Source organism: Ixodes scapularis, unplaced genomic scaffold (assembly GCF_016920785.2).
Source record: "Ixodes scapularis isolate PalLabHiFi unplaced genomic scaffold, ASM1692078v2 PGA_scaffold6__148_contigs__length_123643588, whole genome shotgun sequence".
Lineage (NCBI taxonomy): Eukaryota > Metazoa > Arthropoda > Arachnida > Ixodida > Ixodidae > Ixodes > Ixodes scapularis.
In genome coordinates this window covers 111,832,083-111,859,605 of record NW_024609881.1, presented here as the reverse complement: position 1 = coordinate 111,859,605, position 27,523 = coordinate 111,832,083, and the positions used below count along the sequence as shown (strand labels likewise).

Genomic DNA, 27,523 nt, shown 5'->3' with positions numbered 1-27,523 from the left:
TCTTTTTTTAACAATCATTGTAACGATTAGTTGTGCTACATCGTTGCAGACAATATGTAGAATAATGTTTTAATTTTATGCACAATGCGTTACATATATTGGTCCGTTAATAGAATGTAATGCGTAGCAAACCCAGTACGTCAATAACTTATTCCATAAGGTTTTTCTTAAAGACACCAATGATGCATTAGAATGTGCCCTACTGTTTAGATACACGAACACGAACTCTGTTCGTTTTCCTTGCTCCTTGTTTCCATGGAAGAACTGGTTACCACAACGAAGCCTCCCAAGTTGTATAATACAAGTGAGCACTACAACAGTCTGAACTGAATCAATCCTCATATTTGTTTACGTTGTCTTCCGACGGTGCATACAATCAGTAGGTCACTAACAGGTACGTCAGATTTTTTATTTTTTTTTTATTTTTGCACCATTTCACGCACTGGCGCAAAAAAAAACATTAACATTCCAACCCGATATCGTTATGAAACGATATCGGGTTGGAATGTTTATGACTTTGCATAGGCGCACTGGTCTTAGCCTGGCCCAAGTATACTCGCACAGAAGGCCACTGATTCAGAAGCTGCGTTGTCGCGATGAAATCGCGAGGACAAACGGAGACGATTTCTTTCAGTCTTGCTTTCGCATAGCTTGGTGACGTAATTGTGGGACTGAAACCACCCGCCTGGCGACAGTCAAGCGCGGCTCATGGATTGCACACGAGAATTGCGTGAGCACTCGACTTCGGCTCGTAACAATCAATGCCTCGGCGGACACTCGGATAGAAGCTCGCGTCCAACAACTGCGGTGATGAGAACAGCCGAACTTTAACATTGCCTCGAGCTCAGCACGCTTTCTATACTTTACCAATCCCAGCGCGTGGCTATGATTAACGTTGGCGGCACGCGGCAGCTTGTTCTGACTCCAAGTTGAGGGGATGAACGATGCTCATATTTCTCAAATCTTTCGGCGATTGCCATTGCCTAGAAAGAAGAACTAAGGCAAGTTCATTCAGTTATTAACGTTAGCGAGTGATTCTAAGTAGTATTTGTCGAAGGTAGAGAAATAGCTCCTTTAAAGGCCGGTTAAAGGCGGTGTACGTACATACGTTTACTACAAGTGTGCGCTTCAGTATAAATCCAATCACTTACGTGCACTGAAGCGCACCGGTGCGAGCATGTGGATAAATCGAACGCGCCTGTATATTATCAACAAGTGCGCAGATGTTTTTAAACGGAGTATTCGCTTTCTGGCTCGACTGCATGATTCCGGCAAGGACTGTAACATCACCGCGTGGTAACGTTTGACCTTTGATGGTTGCCGCGTAACCACTTGACCTCAAGATGTCGCGGGTAGCGGTTATTGTGCCTAAATTTGAAAGCGTTTTTTGCGGTGTTCGTTCTCGGTCGCGTAGTTTACGGCCGGCGTTTTCGATACAATGGCCGAGGAGTCGACCAAAGCGTCGACCGCCTGCAAGCGTCTGCAAGCGTCGCCAAGCTTAGTAAGGTAAACCTAGTAAAGTGTTCGGCCTCTCCGTCCGCCATTTCCCTCCCAATCTTCGCAGAAAACGTCCGCCATTAAATTACGATAGAAGGCATGGTTTGAGCCGAGCCGTTGTTTCACCCTGCGATGGACCGCAGCGGAAGGTGTATGAGCCAAATCAACCAATCCAACACTTAGAACAAATCACGTGACCTCCCTAAAGTCACGTGAGGCTCACAGGGCATTGGATCGGCTTCGATGGCTCGTAGTGCCGTCTGCGGTCAACCGTAACGCTAAACAGAGTGTAGATGCAGTGACGTCACTTGATACTGACGCCCCACGAAATGTTCACGTGACCTGACGTCCCGTGACGTGCTCACGTTATCTGAGGACACGTGACCTGACGGTCGTATGACCACGTGACTCCGGTGAACGCGTTCTCATTTCGCGGCACTTTGGCGACCAACAGGTCAGCGACTCAGCCTGTAATATAGACGTCGGAAGGAGCAGGCACTATCCCCTGCAAATGCTCCGGTTGGCGATGAACTCCGCGGGCTGAGAGAAGGAGTTGAAGACGTAGTCCTGCATGGCCGGGGGCGCGATGTACAACAGTCGCCACTGGAGGCCCCTCCAGAAGCCGTCCGGGTGGTAGGCGAACTTGGGCTGCGTGGCGACCACCGCCTGCTCCAGGTCGTCGATGACCTCGTCCACGTTGGTCCTGGAGTCGGCGAGGCCCTTCCGGAGGCACTCCTTACACTTCTCGAAGTACGCCTCGCCGTACTCTCTGCGCACGTCTTCGGGGGTGTCGCGCCACTGCTTGTCCATCGTCGGAAGCAGGATGTTGTCGGCCGTCAGGTTCGTCCTGCCCAGAGGAAAGGCGCGCATACAAAAGAATGAGAGCGTACAATTAACACACCGACTCAACTTTTTGATGTCACGTCACTGCGGTGGCGCTGGTGTCTGTACTGCGCCTGCGTGGATGGTTAGGCTTAAAGGCCAACGATTAGATTCGAGATTCTGCAAGGCGGAAGATCCTCCTTACCATGGGGGAGGAGGAAACATACAAAGGTGCACAGGGCGGAACGGGGGAGAGGAGGAAGCGAGAGAAAAGTGGAAAGCGCCAACTGGTCGTCGGTCTTTAAAGGGATCTAGTTTCTGCGCTTGCGCAGTGCCCACGCCTGGTGTTCTTTGTAAACAGTGTGCTGGTTTATAGCCACTCTTAAATGGAAGCTGAAGAAATTCTTGAATTAAAAACTAAAATTAACGTTTTAATGTAGGCACCTCAAAATGTTGTCTTAAGTTTTCTTTCGACCTTATAGTAGGACCGTGGGACGAAGCTATACTTTTCATACTTGGTATTTATTTTCAGATGCAGCCTAATTTCAGCTTCTCTGCCGAAAACGTTATCTGTAGAAGTTCATGCTAAACAATATTAGAGATGTAATTTTTTTTTTTTTTGGCCAAGAGAAGATTATTTTTTTAGACAACCCGTGTGAATAATTAAACCACCATAACCTAAATAACATTTCACTTAAAATGACTGCTTGTTTGTTTTAGGCGTCATATTTTAGCTGCGGAAACTATACTGTCCACACAATTTATACTCGCATTTTGTGCTGATCCTGAATTTAAAAATATACGAACACCAAAATGGTCTAACCCTCAAATAAAATGTTAAAAACACCGGACCTTTTAGAAATTTTACTTCGAGGAAAAAAATTAATTCTTTCTCCCCAGAATTTAATACGCAAAATTTAATTTATTATATACTTAATGGTAACTTCATAAGCTATAAGTTATATAAAAAAAAACTATTTTTTCAGTGAAGTTAGCATATACTTTATGTGCTCGTTTCCGTTAAAATTTAACACCAGTGTATCATTGTTGTTCAGTGGTTGTTTCCTTTAAGTATAGGGAGTTCCCCAGAAAAGAGAACCGTGTTCGTCTGCCCGGGCCAATAAACAATGCATCGCAGGAAGCTAAACCTTCGTGAGAATGGGACGCTAGCGGATGGGGTAGAAATTGAATGTTTCACAACATTTTTCCTATTAGCCGACGTTTACCTAGGCCTAGTTTTGTCAAAACAAGAAATGACAATTTGGGCGCTTTGATCATCTATTTCAGTGGAGAAATATTGTGAGCACAAAAGAAAACAGTATCCTATTTCTCGCTGACAGGTGTTTTGCACTGACATAAATCCCTCAAGCGTCCACAATGGCGAGATCTGTTTTCACTTAGGTGTAGGTTGACGACGTGAACTTAGGCTTAGGTGGAGGTCGGATCATAGGAAATTCATTTTTCTCAGTTATCTTTCTATCTAGATAACGTCATGCTCTGGAACTTTCGCGTTCTATCCCAACCGCTAGCGTCACGTTCTCTGCGACGCACAATTTATTTACCGCGGCCGAAAAGCACGGTTCTCGTTTCTCGAGAACTCCCTGTGTTTACACAGGCGACGCGTTACAGGGCATTGCTCAACATCTCAAAGCCATATTTTTTTACCTTAAGCGTTTTTGAGTACCTTTGTGTCTTTATGAAGTCTTTTTTTTTTTTATTGACAAATCCAGAACAGCTCTTTTCTTCACGTAAAGCAGGAGAGGCAAATATATGCCAACATATGCTGTGTATGTCGTCAGATTGTCTCCTTATCGACTCCAGTAGGAAATAGTAAGAGAAATCTGCGAAGCAATCGCGAATTACGTTTTTTCCTGTATAGCCTCGATGAGCGCACATATAAAGCTACGTGCGGACGTCGCGGGATACTTACGCGTACATGTTGGGCTCAATGGAGATGACCTTGACGCCAAACTTCTTCATCTCCTTGCGCAGTCCGTCCACGAAGAAGCGTGCGGCGCATTTCGACATGCAGTAACCCACGGAGAACGGCACGGAGTAGTGGCCTGCACGGGGAAAGCGACCCAAGTTGACTATACACTCTATAGCTCGAACTTACGCTCTCGTAATTTAGCTGCTACATTTCTAACAGCGCCAAAGTTGCTCGCGGGCAACTATTCCCCTAGCCCGCTCGAGGTCCTCTATCGACCTCAAACGAGGAGACTCGAAAACTATGCAGGCTCTTCTCCCGCCAGGTGTCTTAGGGCACCTCATAAACTCTGATGTTCTAGCATCGTGCTTTGTTGATCTTGTTTGCCTTGTCCCCGGTGAATCCCCTCTCCTTCTCTCACCCAATCAGTGTACACGGCGGCCGGCTAGCAGGCGCACATGCTTAAGGGCTGTAACCTCTCTGACTAAAGCTTCTCACGTCGCCGTGTACGCACCTATCCCATGTGCCAATAAATTACAATTACAACAATTACAATTTCTGCGGCTACGCAGTGAAAGCTACAGGGGCGTACGTGCGCTCGCGAATCTTGAGCGCCTGTCAAAGCCGCGGCACGCGCACTCTTCTTCCGAACTGCCGCGGAAAGCGTCCACTCCAGCTTCCATCATGTGTGCGCTCGCCCAACTTGCTTCAACAGAATCGGAGAGCACTGCGGAAGCCGGAGAGAAAACGAGTTTCGATAGATGGCCGAACGAGCGGTGTGTGGCCCGATGCTTTCAAGTAGAGTTCCTAGGTGGCGCAAGCTACCACCCTTTACAAAGGGCATAGCCAACATCATTTATCCATCCATCAAGTCTGCAGAAACTGTCTGAGGCGTGTCTCTTCCTTGCACACCGGTCCAGTCTCGTTGGTAGTACATAAAACTGCTTGCCGACATGCTGGAAGCACGCGTATGCGTGACGTACACCGTACACGTGCTTACGAACGTGCTCGGGGTCTTTGCGAGTGATATTCTGTCATCATATCTACACCGACCAGCGTGTCTTTTTTGTACGGTGTACATGCAATGTAACTCTGCATCAAAAGTAAAAAAAAAAAAGTGATGGGGGAAAGGGTTGTTAGCGAAAAGTGACGGCGTCGTTTGGTTACCCTAACCAAGACGCCAAAGGTTCCTTATGTCCCTCAGATATACACAGACCAAGGGCTGCTCAGAAGTTGCTGCGACTATTATTCTCGCAGATTTATCTCTGTTAGAGGATGTATCTTGAGGTCATTTCCTCGAGGGGTAGATCACACCAGACGGCTAAGAGAGATTATAGCTGCCGCGGATGGTAATTGCGCTACGAGGAAGAAAATTGGATTTGTTTTTTGTTGCTGTTGTTGTTTTCTTTGTGAATTTACGTGGTTTCGGTGGCGTTACTTTTCCGCACGAAAGAACGAGGGGAGCCCGAAGTCACCATTACGCACAACTTGAAAAGTAGGAAGGGGGCATAAATTGTGAGGATACTCTCGGGAACTCGAACAAGTAATTATGATTCAGCAAAGCACGCACGGTGAAGCTTGCGCACGTTTCTTTTTGTCATTTCATTTGTCAGGGTTTTATTCCCTAAAAGAATTGCAGTTATATTTCGATCTAGCCATCAAGCGCAGAAATACTTTTTATGATGAACTTAACGGACGCTAACTCCAGTGACTTTGGCATCGGCTCTCCAGGCATGCAACGCCGTGTCTAACATCGTAACGTTGTCCTTTCGTACAGGCATTTTTCTTTTTCTTTTTTTATTAATTTTCGGCGAAGTCTTTTTGAGACATTTTTTCTTCATTCACTATTGCGTCGTGAGGCCGGCGGAGCTCGAGCAGCAAGCGTTTGGCAGCGCGCCAACTAGGAAAACTCTTTAACCGGGGCACGTTTCACTTATTAAGAATAAATCAGTGTTAATTCCAATAAAAATCTGCGTCTAAAAAAGAAAAAAAAAAAGGAACATTTACAGTCATACATTTTCCTAGACGACGAGCGCTGCCACTAGGCATTGGAGGGTCCAAATACCTTACGATTAGAGAAGTCTGCAACGGGAATACGCTTTTATCACCCAGAAGATATGTACAACCCTCCAAGCCTGACCGCGACGCTTCTTTGGACACGGAGACGGCCGCCGCCAATGGCATGACGCAGAAGGAAGCGATATGCGCCAAAGCGCAGGTTTGCAGAACGATGCGCCAGTGCGAGAGTTTAACGCCCTTGGCATTTTTTCACGCCGATTCGAGAAAGCAGCGTCCTTTTAATAATTTTAAATTTTAATATCAAAAATCGCGAAAACATTTTGTTTACTCGTATGCGCTGCATGCATGTTGCCGTCGCCATGGGTGACATGCGGCTTTGTTTGACGCTTCCTAGATAAAAAGGCCATCGGGCTGATTGGCTTTATATCACTTATCGGAGGCGGGCCATAGATGGGACACGACTCACGAGTGTTGCGTCATCATTCGGCTCAGACTCGGGTCCAATCATTGAGAACACGAGTCCCTGACGAACGCTGGCTCGGCAGTCGTGTCTAACCTGCGTAGACTTCGTTTCATTCGATGAAGTACGGTTCATTCGTCTGAATGTTTTTAATTATTTCCACTTTGCTATTTATGCAGAATTCTCCCGAACGTATAAAAACTCGACCGTAAAAAAATAAAATTGAATAATATATGTTAATGAACTGAGTGCCATTACTCTTTTCACAAATGTGTCTTTATGTGGTAAATTTATTTCACTTCAATTTTGTGAGTGTATGTTTCTAAAAAAATGCTAAAAACGCTTTCGTTTTTTTTTTTTTTTTTTTTTTTTTTGCTATGGGCGGTAGGACAACAAAACGAAACAGTCAGGTTTGTGCTGCTACTTACATCTGGCACCGTATAGTACAAAATCTTGAAATCTTCATAGATATAAAGACTAATTAAGCAGATCCAGCAGATTCCAGCCGAACTGGAGCGCTCTAGACATATTAAAGATTCCAGCCAAATTGAGCCGTCAGTCGAATAGGCCCTTCAGATGGATTGAGATTGTACACCGTTTCGGATTTAGCAACGTCAACCCGACGGTCTGTTTTCTTTTTCTCTTCTTCTGTTATTACACATAGCTTTTATTTCATTATTTTTTAAATTATTTTTTTTTTAAATTTGCATTGACGAAAATTGAGTATGATAACTGCACCACATGAAGACATCTTTGTGAAACGTTTCACGGCACTCCGTTTATCTGCTTATTTACACCATTCCGTTGTACGGCAAAAATAGCGCTCGAGAACGTGTTGGGTATAGACCTGTAGCTCACAAGTTTTGAGCAGCCCCCTAGGAAGCAAAATGGGATACTTTGAAACGCTTTATTTTCTTATTTTTTTTTTTTTATATTGCCCGTGGATGGACGGCGAGGGACACTGACAGACGCTAGTTCACGCCCGTTGATCCGGCATAATGGGAAGCTTGAGAGCCGCTTCACATGAGCATTAAATGGTCGCACCTGGTGGACGATACAGTGCAATGGTGTAGCCAAGGGAGGGGCTTATGGGGCTTCAGCCTCCCCCCCCCCCCCCCCTCCCCCTTCCCAAAATGCATTTTGACCAGTGTTGCGGAATGGGCACCCCCATTCCATTCCAATTCCATTCCGGGGAATTAGAGTTTTCGATAATTCCATTCTTTTCAACTCCTAGGAATGGGGACACTGGGCCCATTCCCACTCCTGGAATGGCTGAGTCGTTCCATTCCATTCCTCTAATTCCTCAACGTTAAAAGTGTCACTTGACAGCTGCATCACGTTGCAGGGTTGGGCAGAAATATTCAAAAATGTATTTGGAAATACAAATACTGGAATAGATGAAAATAGTTGCTAAGATACTGATACTCGAGTCTCAAATATATCTGTAAAAATGTATCGCGATACGTATCGAAAATACATTTTTAAAAGAGGCAAAAAGTCTTTGGAAATACAAATACAAGAATACATTTTTGGGAGGGCAGAAATATAAATACTGATAATTGAATACATTTTTCAGATTTCTTTGAGACGCCAACTGAGATGAAGCTTTAAGCTTGAAGTGGAAGTTTTTTTGTTGTTTCTTTTTTTGGTCCCGAAATCACTCTCTTGGAGGCTTGGCACTTCGCCTTGAAGGTAGTGGTTCCGGACGAAGAGTCCTCAAGTCACTGAGTTTAAAAAACGTTCCATCAAGGATTAACCGCGGTCCCTTCCCTGGCATCCTGTCTGGCTGACCAGTGATGCGAAAAGACTTCGACCTCTAAATAAATTCCATCAAAACACCAACACTTCCCTGTCCAATAAGGGCGGCCCTGTCAGGACTAATCACATGACGTCACGGTGGGATGAACTAGTATTCTTGAATCCGTAGGTGTTGTCTTGAACATGAAACTATACCCACGCTGCTGTATGAAAGGACAATACGTACTTTCGTTGTAAGTGACCTCGTTGAAGATCATGCAGGCAGTTGCATTTGGAATTTTCGAGAAAAGTGGACCACCTGAAGCATCCTCAAGCACATGTCTTATCTTCTGTTACGGTTGGAAAATCGATACGGTGGCATCCCTGTTGTGACGGTTCTTCCTGCCGACTCTTCGCCTCCAACGCATGAATGGCAGTCTTTAAGTTTCGTCTAGCATAATCCAAACAGAGACCTCGTGGATTGCGACCTGAGATGGCCGGCACAGGGGCGAGCTCTCCGAGGAACAGTGCGCTCGAGACGAGTCGCAGGTGTACGAAGTCTGGGTCCGCACAGCGAGGCCACGTCCGGCTTCCTTCCTGGGTATCGGATCAACAGAGCAACGGGTCGCATTCACGTCGGCTGATGACGTACCCTTGAGCCGCGCAATATTGCAGCAGCAGACGCGTTCGGATATGTGTTGAACTTCACTGGTGAAAGGCGCCACCGCCGCCCTCCCCCCCCCCCCCCCCCACCCCTCTTTTCTTTGCTTTCACGCTTGTTTTTTGTATTGCATTTTTTTTTTTTTTTTGCATATAAGTCTGTTAGGGTCTTACGCGGGTTCGCAGCTTCCAGCTCATTTTATTTCTGAACAACCGACTCCCTGACTGGTTCGGTATAGCTGAACGTAATATATATATATATATTAAGAACCGTGCCCATTCCATTCCCATTTCATTCCGGGCCAAAGGCATCTAATTCCATTCCCATTCCACTCCCATTAACGTTGTCGCCATTCCATTCCCATTCCATTCCGGGGTCGCGAAAATGCGGAATGATTCTGGAATCATTCCCAACTCTGGAGTGGCAACTCCGCAACACTGATCTTGACCCCCCTTTCCCCGTGTCATGGACATTTCAACCACATCAAACCCACTCAAAAAAAAAAAAAAAAGCTTTTGGCAACGTTATTGTTACAGCGCCCCTTGGCCGAAAGAAACAGGCCTACGTGAAACGCAAGTTCGTCTGCTTCTTTTGCTATGGTTGTGGTGACGTCAGAAAGATGCTGAGCTCTGATTGGTCCTGAATGAAGGACAGTGGGTAGACCTCAAAGCAAACTCCCTTCAGGTCTATCCACTATCCTTCCAATCAGAGCCAATCGGAGCTTGGCGTTCTGACGTCACAACAACCCCAGCAAAATGAAGCAGACGAACCTGCTCCCCGTATCGACTCACTCCATAGGCTGGTGCTAACGATGACCCTGCCCCTCGCCTTCCTGACGAGCGGCAGGAAGGCCCTGACGGAGCGCACGACGCCGAACACGTTCACGTCGAACATCTTGCACAGGGGCTCCATCTTGCCCCACTCGAGTTCGGCCGCGTAGATGATGCCAGCGTTGGCAACCACGGCCCACAGGTCTGCAACGGTAAACAGACATAGGTTGGAGGTCGGCTGTAGAGATCGCGCGAGCCCGTGACGCTACAAAACATTTCGTAGCGAAAAAAAAAGTGTAAATTTATTAAAAAGTATATCAACTGCACGTTTACGCGGAAATGTACTTGTACATTGCACGTACCCCAAAAACTCTACTCGCGAAAAAAAAGGAACATTTTGGGCAAATTTGTTTGCAAAGGCATGTTTGGAAACTTCTAAAAAAAGAAAATTAGGTTGCAAATACTAAACGTCATTGTAAATTTTATTTTTGTTAGATTATACATAGATTGTCATAAAAACGTATTAAGAGCTTGTCACCGTCTTTCCACGCTCATTTGGAATTTTATTTTTCTAAAAAAAAAAAGGATGTTTGAACTCTGAAATCAGAAGCGTTGTCGCTCGTCACAACACATACAAATCATAAGAAACATACAAAAAATACAGATGTATCCCAAAGCCTGAGTTCAAATGAAACCACCCAGTTAACTAAAAGTATAAAGTCTAGTGATATTATTGCACATGTTGATATTTTCAGAATAAAAGTGTTATTTTGGTGTTTTCGTAAATTAATCGTGATGTAAGGGTATTTTCTGCGGGTTAAACGTTGTTCTGCTTCGTTGTTCTTCGTTTGTTTTAGTATTTTACGTCTGTTATGGGGGGGGGGGGGGGGGTCCGCCATACCTTCAGCGAACAACCCTCAAACATCCTGAAAACGAAGAAAAAAATTCTTGAAACCACATACATGGAAATGCGGGTACGCCACATCACGGACAATTGCTGGGACCTGCTGCTGAGCGCGTAGCCTTTGCAACACACATTTCGCACGACAGAATGTTGTTTTCCCAATTAATAAGAGACGGGAATGTCCATCAGCAAGGTACAACGACGTCGCGCGCAATCCACGTATGCATACTAGGAACTTCGCGACCCTACCGAGGTTTGAGTTTCGACTCCTTGGAACTTTTAAACGCGAAGTTGGACAGAATGTCGACCAAAAGTTCGATTACCATGCGCGTGTACTGCAGTCGAGAACAAGCTCAAGCCACCTGGTGAAGGAGGATAACACACTAACTCAAAAAGAGTATCATTGCTTTCGTATTGAGCAGGTGTTAGAAATCGGTTTCTAGAATTAAAAATAAATTACAATATTAATTGTTTTCTTTTCCTTCAAAATTTGAGATTTCTGAGCGGAGATCGGGCAACACTGGTCAAAAGTTCGAAGGTTCCCCGAACCAGTCGAACCATATCAAGTTCGCCAAAAAAGTTCGCAACAACTGGAATGCGCGCGGAGTCACTGACCCCTGCCCTGCAGTTTCCCCTTGACGTCGGCCACCGCTCGCTCTATCTGGTCGTCCTTGGTGACGTCCAGGGGCAGGACGACGACGTTCGCGGAGCCGTTCTCGCGCAGCTTCCGGGCTCCTTCGCCTTCCGGGAAGAGACAGCCCGCGAACACCTGGAACCCCCGACGGTCCAAGCGGAAAGCCAACTCCTGGCCGAAACCGCTGTCGCAACCTGAAACCGGGATGAGGTACAAGTATATATATACACCCACATTCTGTTTACAAAAAAGTCAACGCCTGCTCACACCAGGTGCGGACATTGCTCTTGCGCAGAAACCGGATTCGCGTGGGTGAGAGCTCAGCGCATGTGCTGTGCCGACAGCAGCGCCCCCGTAGCGGCGAACGAGAGAACATCGGAGCGGGGAGCTCCGATTGGAAGGATTAGGGGGTAGACGCAAAGCCTGCTACCTCTATCCACTGTCTCCCTCCAATCAGAGCGAACGAGAAGGTCGTCTGCTCCACGCAGTGTCTCGCGTTCGAAGGTCGGACGCCGGCGTTCGTTCTTTCAACAGTGGGTAGAGATATCCTTCCACTCGGAGTTCGGAGCTCTGACATTTCCGCGGGCTTTTCTATCCTCCTCTCCTTCAGTTTATCTCCGTGCAAGGTGGTGTTAAGGCATTCGACCGCAGATCCAGAGGTCCCTGGTTAAAGCCCGGGTGCCTCCTTCAAGCACTGCTGCTAATAGTAATGATAAATATAAATGTTATTCTAACGTTTGATTATGCTGACGTGGTTTTGTTTTTCTCTCATTTGATAAAATAATTTTGAGAAGAAAATATTCAATTTGTCTTCAATTTGCTTTGTTTGATTCTACAAATCAAGGCCGGCAATGTGGCAGAAAAAAAAAAATGTTTGCTTGACAAGTCCTTTTCACGCCATTGTAGTTCAGCAATTGTACATTAAAAGAGTATAAACAAAATAATACCCACGGGACGACTGAAAAAGTTGAACAGTTCGTCGCAGAAAGTCCACTTCTGAATAAGCTGCGATAGTCTAAAATCATTGAGTTTAGAACGTGACATCTGGGCAAAATCACTGCGCGTAGGATTCAGCGGAAGGTATCGTTCGAGAGTTCCTAACGCCGGGCGTGGAAGCTCCCGATCCGCTCATTACATCCCTCCCCAGCCAATTAATATCGCGCTAGCGACCTTAGACAATGAAGCCCCGAAGAACTAATAACGAAGCAAAGAAACAAACCACAAAAAAAAAAGTTAACATATTGAGCCATGATTTGCGTTTCTTATGCCGTGAGTGAATCAATGAAACAAATGTCTTGGCATCTGACACGTATGATTTGACCTCTCTCCTTTACCACGCTCCACTATATTTAGCGTTGAACACAGTGGCGTCACGTGGCGTCACATGACCTATAGACCCTTTCTTCAAGGGCGCCGCCATCTTGAATTGTCGTCACTTCCAGTATGGGTGAAAACATTGCTTTGCCGTTGCCATGCCAATATAATGCATTAAGGAGAAAAGCGTAACCGTCACCCATTCTCGTTTTCTCTCCCCTCTATTTTTTTTTTTTTTTTTTTTTACTATTTGCAGGTTGAAACGTTTTAATATTTTTTCGTCGCCCATACCGGATATGCCTACTTGGGAGTTGGGGGCGAGAGTAAGCGGAAAAGGTCTATACACCTTAGGAAGATTGACAGCCCGGTCAACGTAACTTCCCCGCAAAATTTAGCGAAAAAAATTGCCGTCTTGTGGCCAAAACATCAAGTCAATTGCCCCGCTAAATTTAGCGGGAAATCAACGTCACGTGGCCTATATACCAATTCAGTTACCCGCTAAATGTAGCGGGAAAATTTACCTGTTGTGACCCAGGCACCAATCCAGTTTCTCCGCTAAATTGAGCGAGAAAATATACATCCCGTGACATATAAATTCTGTCCCCAATTCCTTATAATGCATTTGATGCATTTTAGAACTTTACAAATAAAGGTCGCTTGCATTTCTTTTTTTATATATATAATGTAATGCCGAGGATAAAAATGCGATTGCAGTTAAGTTGCACGGAATTAGAAGAAATACTCTTGTACTGTTAGATTGGCCAGGATTTGCTAAATGGCGAGAAAAAAATGGAGACTAAAAATCGGTGGATATATAATACTGACAAAGGAAGTATTATAAGATTCGTTTAGGATTTTATTTACGATTTCAAAATTACGAGCCGGGATTGGGATTGTATTCGCAAAGTATTCGCAGCTCTCACCCAACAAAGTGGAGCAATAGTTAAAAAACTGCGACTAAATTTTTTTTTTTTGCAAATTATGTTTTTGTTTGCTATCTTCCACGTCGAAGTTGCATTTCTAGAAACTATTGATTGATTTTGTTTTATTTCGGTTCCCGTTATATTAAACAGAACACATTCCGTAATTTGGGAAGTGCGGCAGTGCGAAGAAATAAAATAACAGTAAAAAACACAGTGAAAATCTAATAATTGAAACCATGTACGAATCTTGGGTTATTATTATTATTATTTCAAACGGTTGCCCATAGTCACAGCGCTCACGCTATTGAGCATACAAATATACAAATAAAGTTAGATTAAATTTAGACTTTAGTTAAAAAGTACATTTAACAGCAGCACAATGAAGGTTACCACACCAACCCATAGAAAATTACGACGAAATTTGCGCATGTCGACTCTAAATATGTTTCGCTATAGAGGATTTCTAAACAAATTTGCAGTTCGTACAAGGCTTCTTGGAGGGCATATAGACCTTTTCCACAAGGGCGCCGCCATCTTGAATTTTCGTCACTTCCAGTATGGGCGGCGAAAAAAAAGTAAAACGTTTCAACCTGTAACTAGTAAAAAAATAGAGGCGAGCCAAAACGAGAATGTGTGGCGGTTAGGCTTATATTCTAAATGTCTTCTATTGGCGTGGCAACGGCAAAGTTACGTTTTCGCCCATACTGGAAGTGACGTCAATTCAAGATGGCGGCGCCCTTGTGGAAAAGGTCTATAGAACGGTTACAAAAGAAGGGGGCACCCGGGTTTGAACCGGGGACCTCTCGATCTGCAGTCGAATGCTCTACCACTGAGCTATACCCCCGGGCTGCTGCGGCTGCTCCCAGGATACTTTTATCCTTATTATCACCTCCTTTCGCAATTCTTGGCATGGAGCCATTTCTTGCCATCTGCTCACTTGTGCAATCCACTTCTCTGTTTCCTCCCCCCCCCCCCTTTTTTTTTTCTTTATCAATGCGATGCTTCTCATTATTGTATTTTATGTAGTTTTCTTTTTAAAACGAATGAATACAGTAAATTGTATTGGCCGCAAACAATGCAACGCACATATCCTCGGTCTAGTTGCATGTATCTACGAAATTGAAAATGTAGGCTGAAATCCTTGTGTGGATTACACGTACTGAAAAATTCAAGGATGTCTGAATAAAATTTGATTATTGAAAATCTTCTTGAAAGGGTCAGGGACGTGGAAAGTGTTCGAGAGATATATGTAAAAAAGAGCCCCCCCCCTCCCCCTTTTCTCGACGCCACTGGAAATATTTCATCTGAAGTAAGTTCACACGCTTGTATTCGATGTTCATTTGATTCCGCAAGAGTTTCAGAGATAGCATTGAGAATCTTTTATCGCGTGCTTGCCACCAAACGCACAGATTCTTAAACAATCTAATCAGTTGCTGCTACCCCTAACGGGCTCATATTGTAACTGAAATATTTATTGGCAATCCTGCAAAACGTGCAACATAAAAGAGAACTTATGCAACTAATTTTATTGTAGACGCAAAGAAGTAAGAAAACCGGCTTGCCTGCATAGGATAGAAACGAATAGGCAAAAAAAAAAAGATCTGAACTACAGTAGCTTTTACTATACTTATGCCTATCACAAATATTCCACTCAAGATACTGTATATAAAATACTTTTGGTATAAATTTAGTAACTTGTAAATACATTTCATCGAAAGTATTTGCTACTCTATTTTAATTTACATTTTGTTTTTAGTATCTTGTACTTGTTATCTCATCTGTCGTAATATTGCGCAATCTCTTGAGCTCTTCTTTGGATTCTCGTTTCCCTTCCCATAGAGAAATGCCATATACGGCCATTACAAGAATCGGGCAAGCAAGGCCATAAATACCCATATTATATAGTATATGGCCACATATGGCCTCATTTGCCCAGTTCTTGATATGGCCATATACAGCATATATGTACGAGTTTCTCCAGCATCCTTATTATAAACCAAGGTCGAGGACCTGTTCTAGAGTCACGTCTTTGTCCAGGGCATTACAAGCGGCCTCACGTCCGGTCACCTTTCAACAGATGTGGAAGTAGATTAGACGGAAGGAAGCGCTGTGCCGTAACGACGCCCTCGTGGCGATTTCACGGTCATTACGAGGTGTGCCCTCGAGATGCACAGACAAGTCGGTTTTCACTTCCTTGTGCATTCCCGGTCAACAACAAACGCAAACAGGCTGCATCCTTTGTTCAAGGCCGTGTTTGATCCCAGACATCGGTGAACTGAAGTGCCTTGATAAAATTCAAGCCTACAAGTGCCGCCAACCATGGTTGTGGGAACGTGCAAGACACGTGCCATGAGCGGGTACTCCACCGCCATTCGCTTCCAAAGGCCGCTCATTTCAGTGCTGCGCCTCCATTTGCTTCAAAAAGCCGCTCGAGACACGGGCCTCGTGCACTGGTGTATTTGACACTACTTCAGCGTTGGAAAATACTTTAAGTACATTGTACCTAAAGTAATTCAAGTAGGTTTAAGAAAACTAGTACTTTACTTGAAGTACAGTGCTCCCCAAACTTAACGCCGCCACTGAGTTCCCAAACATTGAGCTCGCGGCTACTTACTGTTGAATTTGACACCAACACGTTTGGGATGCCTTCTCAGGATGGGATCGAAATGGGGACCCCGAACATTCTTCAGATAATTGAATCGGCCGCCGCAGGGACTGTCAGAAACGTCAAATGCTGTGACAGCGTTAAGTTTGAGGTGCACTGTATTTTATCTGAGTATGTACTTGTGCATAAAGCATTTTTTTCCTGGTACTATCCGAGGAAGGTACAACTACCGTCTTCAAAGTACATTCCTTAAATTTGATCTTGTTGAATTTCTATCACAAAACGATGCTTTGTCAACTCTGAAGATATATACTCTCACCAGAAACGCGAGCAGACGCACCATCGTTCCATTTTTACTGGGAGGCTTTTCCGCAGCTTCCCTTCCGAACTCTCGCTACTTCTCAGTCGGTCAGCGCAAGAGAGGAGATTTAAAATATTAGGAGGGGACAACGCTCCACGAGAGGATTGCTTGAGAAAGCGCTTGGTCCTTTTCTTTCTCGTGTCCACGTGTTGCTGAGCCGCTTTTCCAGTTAAACATTTGCCAACTAGCCCCTTTAGCCATTTTACTATTGGAGTGACTTCATGTGCCCTCTCCTAGTACGTTTAATCCGCCCTGGACGCGAGCCAGTGCAATCTGCGCCAAATTCAGGAGTTGAAGGGACTTTTGAATTCGATACCATTCCCGAAAATAACTCCTCTATGGCAACTTGACTTTATCCGATATTTGCCGTCATTTCCTAAAATAAGTGATGCACTCCTGATTACCTCTGGGGCAATCGCATGTCAGTTTAAAGAAAAGGAAAAACACTGTATAGGGGAATGAAAGGGCCTCATGAAAGGATGTGTTAAAATGTAATTCTAATTTGAAAAGAGATTGTATTTTTGGTACTTTACTTTCAATACATTGCGCCCGGTGTATTCACTACTTGTCTTGAAGTTCACAACCTCTCACTTAGGTTGTACTTTACTTCAAGTGCTTTTTGAAGTGACAGTTTTACGGGCGACACTTTGCAGAGATTTCCACCTCGTGGGCTGTCGTCGCCGCGCGCGCGTAGAAGGGAAAAACCTTTTTTCTCTCCCCTCTTGGCGCGAGGAGAGGGAAGTCGGGAGTTCCCGTCGTCCGTGTCGCGCGAAGAGAACGAAGAGGACAGCTCTGGCGTCCCGCCAACAATGGCGCGACGAAGGGAGAATCTTCGTGTCGTCCGCTTGAAAGACTTGTTTTCAACCATTCCTCGCGTTATGCGAACTCCTATTTTGGCAGTATTCATGCTGCTACGCGTAATGTTGGATTTCTTTAGAAACTTCCACCGCGCTTGCCCACTTACTTCACGGCGGTCGTAAGTGGCATTCACGGCGCCAACCACGACGGCTATGACAACAAACCACGTCGCACCCCCCGTCCGCGGGTACGTGACGGCACTATTCCACCCGCATTGCGCGACTGTGCCCTTCAGCTATATCGATTTCGTTTTTTTCGCACATTGCGTGCGCGAAATACGACTTTTAGATGCATACTTTACCCAACACTCGCTACTTTCGAGACAAACGCAAACACGTCGAAGGGCTTTATAGGGCAAGCGCCTGGAAGACGTGCTTTATACATCGAGTTTCACGTCTGATGCCCATTGCTGTATACCTTCTTCGCAGACGTTTGACATTCCTAAAGCTGTATAGTCGCGCTGTTCAGACATCATATCAAAAGACGCGGTGCTTTCTGCACACATCTATGACAGAGTTATCTGCGGAGAAGTCTTAGGCATGCTCAAGCATGTTTACATCGTACACATGCTCGTTTCGGACATGCCTGCAGACGGTTTTTGTATGAACGATGTGACAGGACAGCCATACAAGGAAACGCGGTGCGCAAGCTCGTCTGCTAACTGCACAGGGGTTTGCGATGATGTCAGAAAACAGAGCTCTTATTGGCTCATTGAAAAAAATAGTGGGCCGACCTCAAGGCGTCTAATGTGAATCGGAGCTCGGAGTTTTTGTGACGTCACCGCAGCTCCTCGGCAAGAAGCAGACGACTTGTTTTCTCCGTATAAACACACCTCTGCAAACTGTTTTCTCTACGATGTATTAGAGACTTACAGTAACGCCTTGTTCCTTTTCGGCGTTCTTACTTGTAATAATACACCTTTTTTTCATCGAGTGTTGTTGCGAAGAGTAGCGTTAAGGTTTAAACAATTTTCGAAAGGGTGTGGAAAAGAATGCTACGGTGAAGTAGTCATGGCGAATATTTTTTTTAATGACATGTTCGCTTTACGACACTTACGTCAAAAAGCTTTAGCAGAGGTTGTTGTATCGACTGTCTTAAATGATTACTAAAGAACCATAATGTTCGCGAGCCCCTAATTTTCACGAATTTCACGACTTGGAGAATCGTCAAACTTCAGTGGCCGAGAATATTTCTATTTCGTGTAGAGGCGAATTCCAGCCTTTAGAATTCGCGGAATTTATTGGTCGCGAATATGACCCTATACTACCCTATTCGCAAAAAAATCGGTGCCTCGCAAATAAACGGTTTTACAGTGTTGCCTGATCAGTGTAATTTACTTGAAGACACTTTCCTCGAAATTATATACAGTATATTATGCTTTACTCAGGGTATTGACCGGAACAAATCAATGTAGTTACAAGCTCTGTTGTCGCGGAGACGGTCGCATGCGAATTGTCAAGTAGATAAATTGGCAGAGCATGTCAACAGGGTCGTAATTCCTCTCTCGTCCATGACTCGTCGTGATATTTTTTTTGTGTGTGTGTGCATGTGCTGAACAGCATGTGGTGACTCTTACTTGTAAGCTTGTTGCTTATCAAATATATTTCAGAGGCCTCCTGAGATTGCTAGCCTCTCATATTAGGGTGTTCATCAACATTTTAGGGGTGTGGCTAGAGCACCTTAGGTTCTCAGCCCTGGGACAGGCACAAAAAATTATGCAAAATGTTTTTAGTATACCCGTTCTTCAAGTTAATAATGGTGAGAGCAATGTTTATGATTAAGGAATATGGATGGTTAAGGGGATAGAATTATGATTAAACTGTACTATGATCCCCGAAGTGTATAAAAGAAAATCTCCGAAGCCGCACTGTAAAATAAATTAGTGTTTATGCAAGACTTCTCTAGAAACATTTCTGCAAGCGCATGATATCGCGTTCTTCGATATTTATTCGCTGTAAAGACAGCGTTTTACTCGCACGTTAATCACCTAAGCTTACGATCCAAGGCCAAAAAAATCAACAAAAAAAAATCGGAAGTGTGGTATAACTGTGTCGTGTATAGGTACGTATCATTACATCAATGATTTACACCAATTTCACGTCACGCTAACACCACAATAGTGGTTCATAACATCCAAAACTTCTTATGCCTCGACAAAAGTACAGATTAATCGTCCGTCGAACAAGTGCAAAATAGTGTGTACATGTCAGCCACTTCGATACACAAGCAACGCTTCTTTCAACCCAGTTTTGAAGCTCCTTTTTGGAGCGCAGTGAAGGGATTTGAAGATTTTTCTTCGGGGAAGGTTCACTGGTGCCAGAAAAAGCGTTTTAAAACCCGTCTCTTTTCCACCTTACGTCTGAGGAGTCGTCGGAGCATGATGACACGAATTCACTCAAGCAGTGAAAGAATCGTGCAAACCAGCTGCTCTGGGCATTTTCCTTCATTCGCGTACTTGCGACTTAATATACCTGTATCTATATATTTATAGCTGGACATATGATCGATTAACCTGCCTATCAATCAATTAATGCTTTAATATTGATTAATTTTTTCACCGATTAATATGTGAACTTTTGACAAACACATAAAAATAAAAATGTAACTCTTCGAACACGCAGACAGGGGCCTGTAAGAGGGCCAACTTTAGGCGAAATTCATACGTAAAGTAAACTGTAGGGGAGAACTTTGTAACTGCAGACAAGTGGAGAAGAATATACATGTCCCGGACACTTCAACGCCGCGCGAGTGTCCATTTAGCGCATCAGGGATCATTCGGAACAATCACGGGAAGTTCGATCATGCCGGACACTATCAACGACTTGGAGAACATAATAGCGCTTCACGACAGGGACGAAGAGTAGGAACGAAACAACACAATGCGCTAACTTCAGCTGGTTTAATCGTAAGACGATTAAACCAGTTGAAGTTAGCGCATTGTGTTGTTCCGTTCCTAGTCTTCGTCCCTGTCGTGGAGAAAGTGACGATGCACTGTTGGTACTGTTTGATTCTCTCCGTCTGATCGCTGCACATCGACGGCGGTCGGGCTTGAAGGGAAACGGAGTGCAGCGGCTAGAGCTCAAGGTTGTCGCGAGGCAAAGTCGCTCACCATACGTTCTAGTTAGTTAAAAAAAGTGATAGTTTGTTCGCTGCCAAAACCAACACATCGTTCTCCTTAGTTTCTCCCTAGTTTTCCCCGTCATCCAAACGTGACGTTACCGGCGGGCAGCGAGGCGCGCGGCCGGAAATCGGGTACGCTCGCGCCCGCCTTTCTCGCGTCAAATAGCAAAAAAAAAAAAAACAGGGGCGTTCGTGCTATAATAATTTCTAGTTGCACAAAGTATGACCCTGGCCTACCTGCAGAACTATGAGCAAGTAAAAAAAAAAAAAGAAAAACGGGAGCAATTGAGATTTTGAGCGAATCGTTTTTGCCACTCGGTACGCTCGAGCCAAGGCTCGCTAGTTTCGTGAAATCGCTACCAAACCCGTTTACCTTTTGTCAGAAGCTGGCAGATACGCTGGCGAAAAAAAAAAAAGCCGAAGAGCCGCGCAATACATTTTTTTTACAAAATACGAATGCTCATGGATGCGAGTACAGATGCCACGCTCGTTTTACTTGAAGTAACGTGTCATTTGTTTTAGATTTTCTTTAGAAAAGTTACTGTTGTAGACGCCAGTACGTGTAACTATACCCCCGTAACATGCATACGATCCTTGGTGATTGATTCATTCAGCAAAATATCTTTAGACCATTTTACAAAAGCGCTTGTGGTCGGCGCCATATTTAGCGTTCGTGCGTGTGGCGCGTGCTTTGGTCGCCTTCTGAAGCGGCGAACATGGGCGTGTTGCAGCTCTGAACTAACACGTCTAGTCTGTGGTTCTCGTGAACAATGAAATGTACGGAATGGAATGAACCGCAGTCGTGTAGCACCGACAGCTGGTTACTGTTCACAAAAATCGTGCTAAAATGACACTTAATAGAACTCCGCAACCCCCGCGCCAAACATCATGGTACAATGAAAGGTGTATAAAATACACTAATCATTTTCGAATAAGAATATTTGCTTGAAGATGCTATAGTGCGTAAAGTAAAGAAATGCATCATAAAATTTTTACTTGAAAAGAAGTTAACGAAAGTTATCAAAACAAAATGTGTACCGATATTTTTTTTTATCTGTTGGAGTAGAATGCAACGCGCTCAATCACTCATCCACGAGCGCACGTATAAGAATAACGATAAATCTAAGTGTGTGTGTGTGTGTGTTTTTTTTAATTAAGTTTTAGTTTTACATAGTCTTCATCAGCTGCAAATTTGCATGCCTCCTCTAAACGAAATTAATATTTTAATGATTTTAAACAGCTTTTCAGCCCTATATAAAGACGTTTTCACCACCTCTTCTGCGAGAGAACATTGCACGCCAACCACTCGACAAACCAGGGAACGGCTCTGTCGTATATTAATGAAGCTCAACCCCTGTTCCTTAAACCTCTGTACCAGACACGAATAGCAATGTGTCGAAAGTCATGTCTAAACTCAGATTTGAACTTTGTTTAAACATTTCACTTCTCGTCTTGATCGGCCGCGTGAGTGAAACTCCGAGCGTGGCCCGAGCTAGATTCAATGTCCAAACCAAAAATAATGTTAAAAAAAGATCACTGAAGCAATTGTGAATAACAAATGTGACTGTGGCAAATGTCGAACATAGTGCTATGAATGTGCATTATTTTTCTCGATATTATTAGCGCTCTTCTCTGGACTGATGTCGTGGTGGTCACAGCCGGCTTGAGTCTGCGCTTGCCGCTCTTGAAGCTGTTCCAGCTGCAGAAGGATACTCAACTCGCAGCACGCGGCTATCAAGTATTCCGAGCATAAGTGAGAATGTTTCACGTGACACGTTTCGTCTCGGCACACAACTCGCTGGCCTCCACTGCTGCCAAAAAGCGCTTTTTTTTCTTTCTTTTCTCTCTTAAGAAACCAAGGGTAAAAAAAAGAAGCTTTTTCCGGCACTGTTCCTACAACCTACCGCAGATCACAGATTGCTACCCATTGCAAGGGTATACTTTTAACCTTGAAGCTGTGAAAGAAATTACCACGATTGCTGGCGCCCGGAAAGTCACTTCGCGACTGTTCGGGTCGCTCACCCGCCTGCCCGCCAGTGACGTACATTTTTCATTGTATAGTACAGAGTCACCTCCTGGAACTGTCGCTGTTGGTGCAACTTGAAAATTAAATAACTTCCCAGAAAATTTGTAATTTTATAAAATATTTTGACTATCAGCTGGCAAACGGTTATTGATGCGGTCTGTCAATTTCCTGCCCAATCGAAGACTGTTAAAAAAAAATGAAAGCCGTTTACAAATCCCTGTAACGCCGAATTGGAGCGCAGCTCTTGAGGAGGAGTAGGGAAGGGTACTGAGGGGGGTCACGTCACCTGCGGGTAGTCACGTGACCCCGGGGGGGTCACGTGATCTCGGGGGAGTTGGGGTCACGTGACCTCGGGGGGGTGAGGCTCAGCGGGAGTGAGGCTTCTTTAAACAGTTTTCAGTAGATATTAGAGAGTTTTCGTAGACCGTTTTCGCCGTCCCACAAGGCTCTCCGCCAACCCGTTCCGCTACCCGGAACTCTACAGTCAAGGCCGTCGGCGCGCAGGCGCAGTGGCGACTTCTCCGTTGCAGAGGGCTTAGCGGAGGGGGAAACGCGATCTACGAAAACTCTTTATTCCCGATGACACCGATAACGATACCGCGCCACGTTCTCCGCAACACGCTATACGAGATCTGGGACTCTGCGGGCAAGGCTAGCGTCGCGCATGCGCAGTAGTGGCGTCTTCGTTGCGGAGAGCGTGTAGCGGAGGTGGGAAGTCCGTAAATTACCAAAGCATCAAGGAGAATGCAGGGAATGGTGTTCCACGCGCCGCACGTGCCGGCGTCTGCAACAGTAACTGTTCTCGAGCAAAAGCCTAAAACAAATGGCATCTTGCACGCGCGTTCGTCAACGATTTATTTTGGTTATTTACTTCGAATCTTTTATACGGGAAAGGCGTGCAGTGCAGGCGCGTGGAACACCATTTCCTGCGTTCTCCTTGATGCTTGCGCAATTTAGCAATAGGTCTATTGGCGCGGCCACGCAACTCAGAGCCGAATATGTATAGTTTGGCCATTCGTTGGGAAGTATAGGAGACAAATGAGGAGGCGCCATTGGCCAAAAGCGGGCTGGGCGTGTTCCAGGGCGTCTTCAGAAATTCGAATGTGACCAACCAGAAGCCCGAAATAATACCCTGGCGGTGGTCGCGAGAAACAAACCTGATAACTGCATTAGAGTAACTCTCGATGGCTGAAAATATGGTACACGTGATGTTTCAATCACGCTCATCCAAAATGATGGTGGAAGAGTGTGACTAGCGGAATGATCGACATAATCCGTACGCCAAACGCCTAGGGCCGGGAATCTGCCGTCTGAGCGGTCATACTCTGTCCGCGCAAAACAGAGTTGAGCGGTGCATTCGTTTCTTACAGCTTTCTGCATGGTCATGATCAAAACAGCACGTGAACCCCATTTTCAACCACAAAGAGTTACTACACTTCACTCTTACGCACTTATTAAAACCATATACGAACATAGACTTTCGATCAGAACTGTTTGCCGCTACCACCGCTAGAGGATTCTTTTCGGCTTCTGGTTGGTCAAGAGAGCATGCCAAGCCCTCTTTCCGAGTCTGCTGTACGCCCTGGCTCTTCCCGCGCCTTTCATTGACCAAACTCTCTACATATACGGCTCTGACGCAACTCAGAGCCGTACATGTAGAGAGTTTGGCCATTCGTTGGGAAGTATAGGAGACAAATGAGGAGGCGCCATTGGCCGAAAGCGGGCTGGGCGTGTTCCAGGGCGTCTTTAGAAATTCGAATGTGACCAACCAGAAGCCGAAAATAATACCCTGGCGGTGGTCGCAAGAAACAAACCTGATAACTGCATTGGAGTAACTCTCAATGGCTGAAAATATAGTACACGTGATGTTTCAATCACGTTAATCCAAAATGATGGTGGAAGAGTGCGACTAGCGGAACGATCGACATGATGCGTACGCGCCAAGCGCCCAGGGCCGGGAATCTGCCGTCTGAACGTCCGTGCAAAACAGAGTTGCGCGGTGCATTCGTTTCTTACATCTTTCTGCATGATCATGATGAAAACAACACGTGCACCCTATTTTCAACCACAAAGAGTTACTACACTTCACACTTACGCGTTTATTAAAACCATATACGAACATAGGCTTTTGATCAGAACTGTTTGCCGCTACCACCGCTAGGGGATTCTTTTCGGCTTCTGGTTGGTCAAGAGAGCATGCCAAGCCCTCTTTCCGAGTCTGGTGCACACCCTGGCTCTGCCCGCGCCTCCCATTGACCAAACTCTCTCAATACACGGCTCTGACGCAACTGGGAGATATCTAGCGTTGCAGCAGGACCAAGCACGTGCAGGAAGTACATAGATGGTAAAAAAAGAAGTATGAACGAAATTACTGCCCCGTCTAGTCGAGATTGAAACACGAGAAATGTTGGGTCAGACGATGAAAGTGTTTTATTTCAAAAGGCGGTCTCTTCTCTCTCCTGAAGTTAACGGCTCACTCATTTTTAAGAAAGAAAAAAAAATATCTCGAGATACGCTCACAGGTGTAAACTCTAAGCAATCTGGAACGTCTGATTTCCCACTATACTTCGTTTCATTTTATCTGGGAGCGAAGCCAAAGCTAGAAGCGCGAGACCAGCGCCTTTTGCGTTTCTCCCCAGCTCGCGCGCTCGAGCAAAGTGAACGCATGGCGATTTCGTGCTCGCGCTTCCAGCTTTGCCTTCGCTCGCACATAAGGTGAAACGAAGTACAAGCACTTGTGAAAGCGGATCGGTGCAATCGAGCTTGGCTAACGACGAGGCTGGAAATATGTTCAAAAACTAAAAACTGGCAGCGCACTTTTTTTTTTTTTTTTTAATCTAAACGGTTTTTTGTTTGTCTTTTGAGTTTCGTGATTGTCCATGCTTCCACCGTTGGCTGCAATAATTGGCTTTCCGAATTGCTGTGCTGGAAAGTAGACGCTGCAGATTTCTTAGGGTGTGCAAATCAGTGGAAGGAAAGATCAGCGTCTGGAGAAATCGGGTAACAAATATGATAGGGGGTGTGGGAATAATATTGGTTTTAATCGAATACCACCACGTCATTCATAACCTTCGAGGTAAAAAAAAAATCACAACAATCGATTTTTTTTTTTTTTTTTTTTTTTTTTTTTTGTGGCGGTGTTGAAGTTAGCGATTGCACTGCGCTTTTCATTTTCGAGCCGGCATTTGCACACCCCTTAAATACATATGTTAACGTTATCAACACGGTTCATGTCCGTACACATTTTTATCAGCCGTTACGAAGAACAGCCAGCTAGGGTATATACTGAGCAATGAAGAGTTCTTCGTTTTGGCATTTTAAATGGGAAAACAAATTACTGTAAAACTCACGTTCATGCAATTATCCTTTTTACGCCGCAATTTTTTTATTGTGTTTATTGTCGGAACTAAACTAATGCACGCAATTTCCTGCGAGGCATTCAAAGATAGCACCTTTTTTACCATAAAATTTATTTTCCGCGCAAATTCTTTTGACTTTCGCGATGATCCAGATTAGTGCTGTTCGGGTCTGATTATTTATTGTTGGCATTACACGACAAATGCAGGCAATTAAATATACGGCGTCATTTAAAACAAAGTGTAATGTAAAAATTACTATCTTAGAAGGGTTGAAGAGGAAATGTAAAAGGTTCTTCTAAACAAAAAGAAAACAAGACATCTTAAACTAATTTAGTTTTTCTTTTTATTTGTTCAGGACACTGCCACTTTTTTACGGGAGCAGAAAAAAAGAAAACAATCCTAGAAGTTCTAAACTAGCAGGGGATAAAAAAAAAGTATATTTCGAGTTACAGCCAGCGTTTTCCAGCTACTTGCACGTACGGCATGCATCGAATATATATAAGTGCGTTGATAATGCTATGACATAATGAAAGAATTTGTAGCATAAAAAAACGATTCGTTTTGAGCCAACTTCTCCCAGATAATGATGTTATTAATAATGTTATCTGCTGTTGATCGAGCCTTAAGGAAAATTGGCGCGCATCCACTTCGTGATGTCGGTTATATTAGGATTGTTTTCGTTCTTTTCTGTCGCAATCTAAACTGTTTCGCAATGTTATGGAAATCGCTGGCATTGTTCCTCTTTCGTGTTGAATACCTTTACCTGTATGGCGTACATGTAATACAAGATTGAGACCGCCACATACACCGACAAAGATTGTAATTAAATAAGAGTCTTATATTATACTACAGGCATATAATAAACACTTACGCCGCTAGGAAGTTTCACATTTACTTAAAAATCAGGGACCTAAGAAACAGTAGAGAAAGATATAAGCGAGTTCGGACATTTTGAAGTTTAGCTACTTTAGACCAAAAATACACACAAAATTTTACAAAAAAAAAAAAAATTAAAGGTCTTGCAAGCATGGCCAAGATTATTGGACATTTAGTTGTTTTTCTTTTCTTTTTTTCTTACGATATAAAATATGTTTATATTTAAAGAAACAAATTGGATATTCAATTTAGATGCGTGCCGCAAGTCCGACGCTATAAAAAACCCTCGAAAACCTATACTTTAAAAACCTAACTGCTTCTTTATTATGACGGCCAAATACTCCAAATATTGCACACACAAAAAACGTCCATTGATTTAATGGGAAAAAAATTTTGTGCCTAGAAATAAGACGCACACATTTAATTTCTAATCAGCATCAGTTAATGTCGTAGTATTACGGTCTATAATTCTGCGGAGGAACGGAGCCATTTTTTTTACAGCGTTTTGCTGTGATGGGATGGAATGGACGCTGGTGTAAAATTAAAGCAATGAAGTAATTATGTTGTGTGTTTGTTTAGAATGCGGAAAGTTAGTCAACCCCACCCTCACAAAAAGTACCAATGAGTTTCAATTGAGTTTCTAATGTATT

The 27,523-nt window shown here is 44.3% G+C and overlaps 1 protein-coding gene and 1 non-coding gene across 2 annotated transcripts; both read right to left on the bottom strand.

Moving 5' to 3' along the window:
- Nucleotides 1–1,995: 1,995 nt before the first annotated feature.
- On the bottom strand, nucleotides 1,996–26,775 carry LOC115318459 (17-beta-hydroxysteroid dehydrogenase type 6). The gene is made up of 5 exons (XM_042286052.1): nucleotides 26,761–26,775; nucleotides 11,413–11,668; nucleotides 9,915–10,097; nucleotides 4,250–4,382; nucleotides 1,996–2,344 (listed from the first exon to the last, which is right to left on the bottom strand). Exons 1-5 carry the CDS (start codon nucleotides 26,773–26,775, stop codon nucleotides 1,996–1,998), a joined length of 936 nt encoding a protein of 311 aa, XP_042141986.1.
- On the bottom strand, nucleotides 14,441–14,512 carry Trnac-gca. Its single transcript has one exon. It is a non-coding gene; the product is annotated as a tRNA-Cys (tRNA).
- Nucleotides 26,776–27,523: the final 748 nt, after the last annotated feature.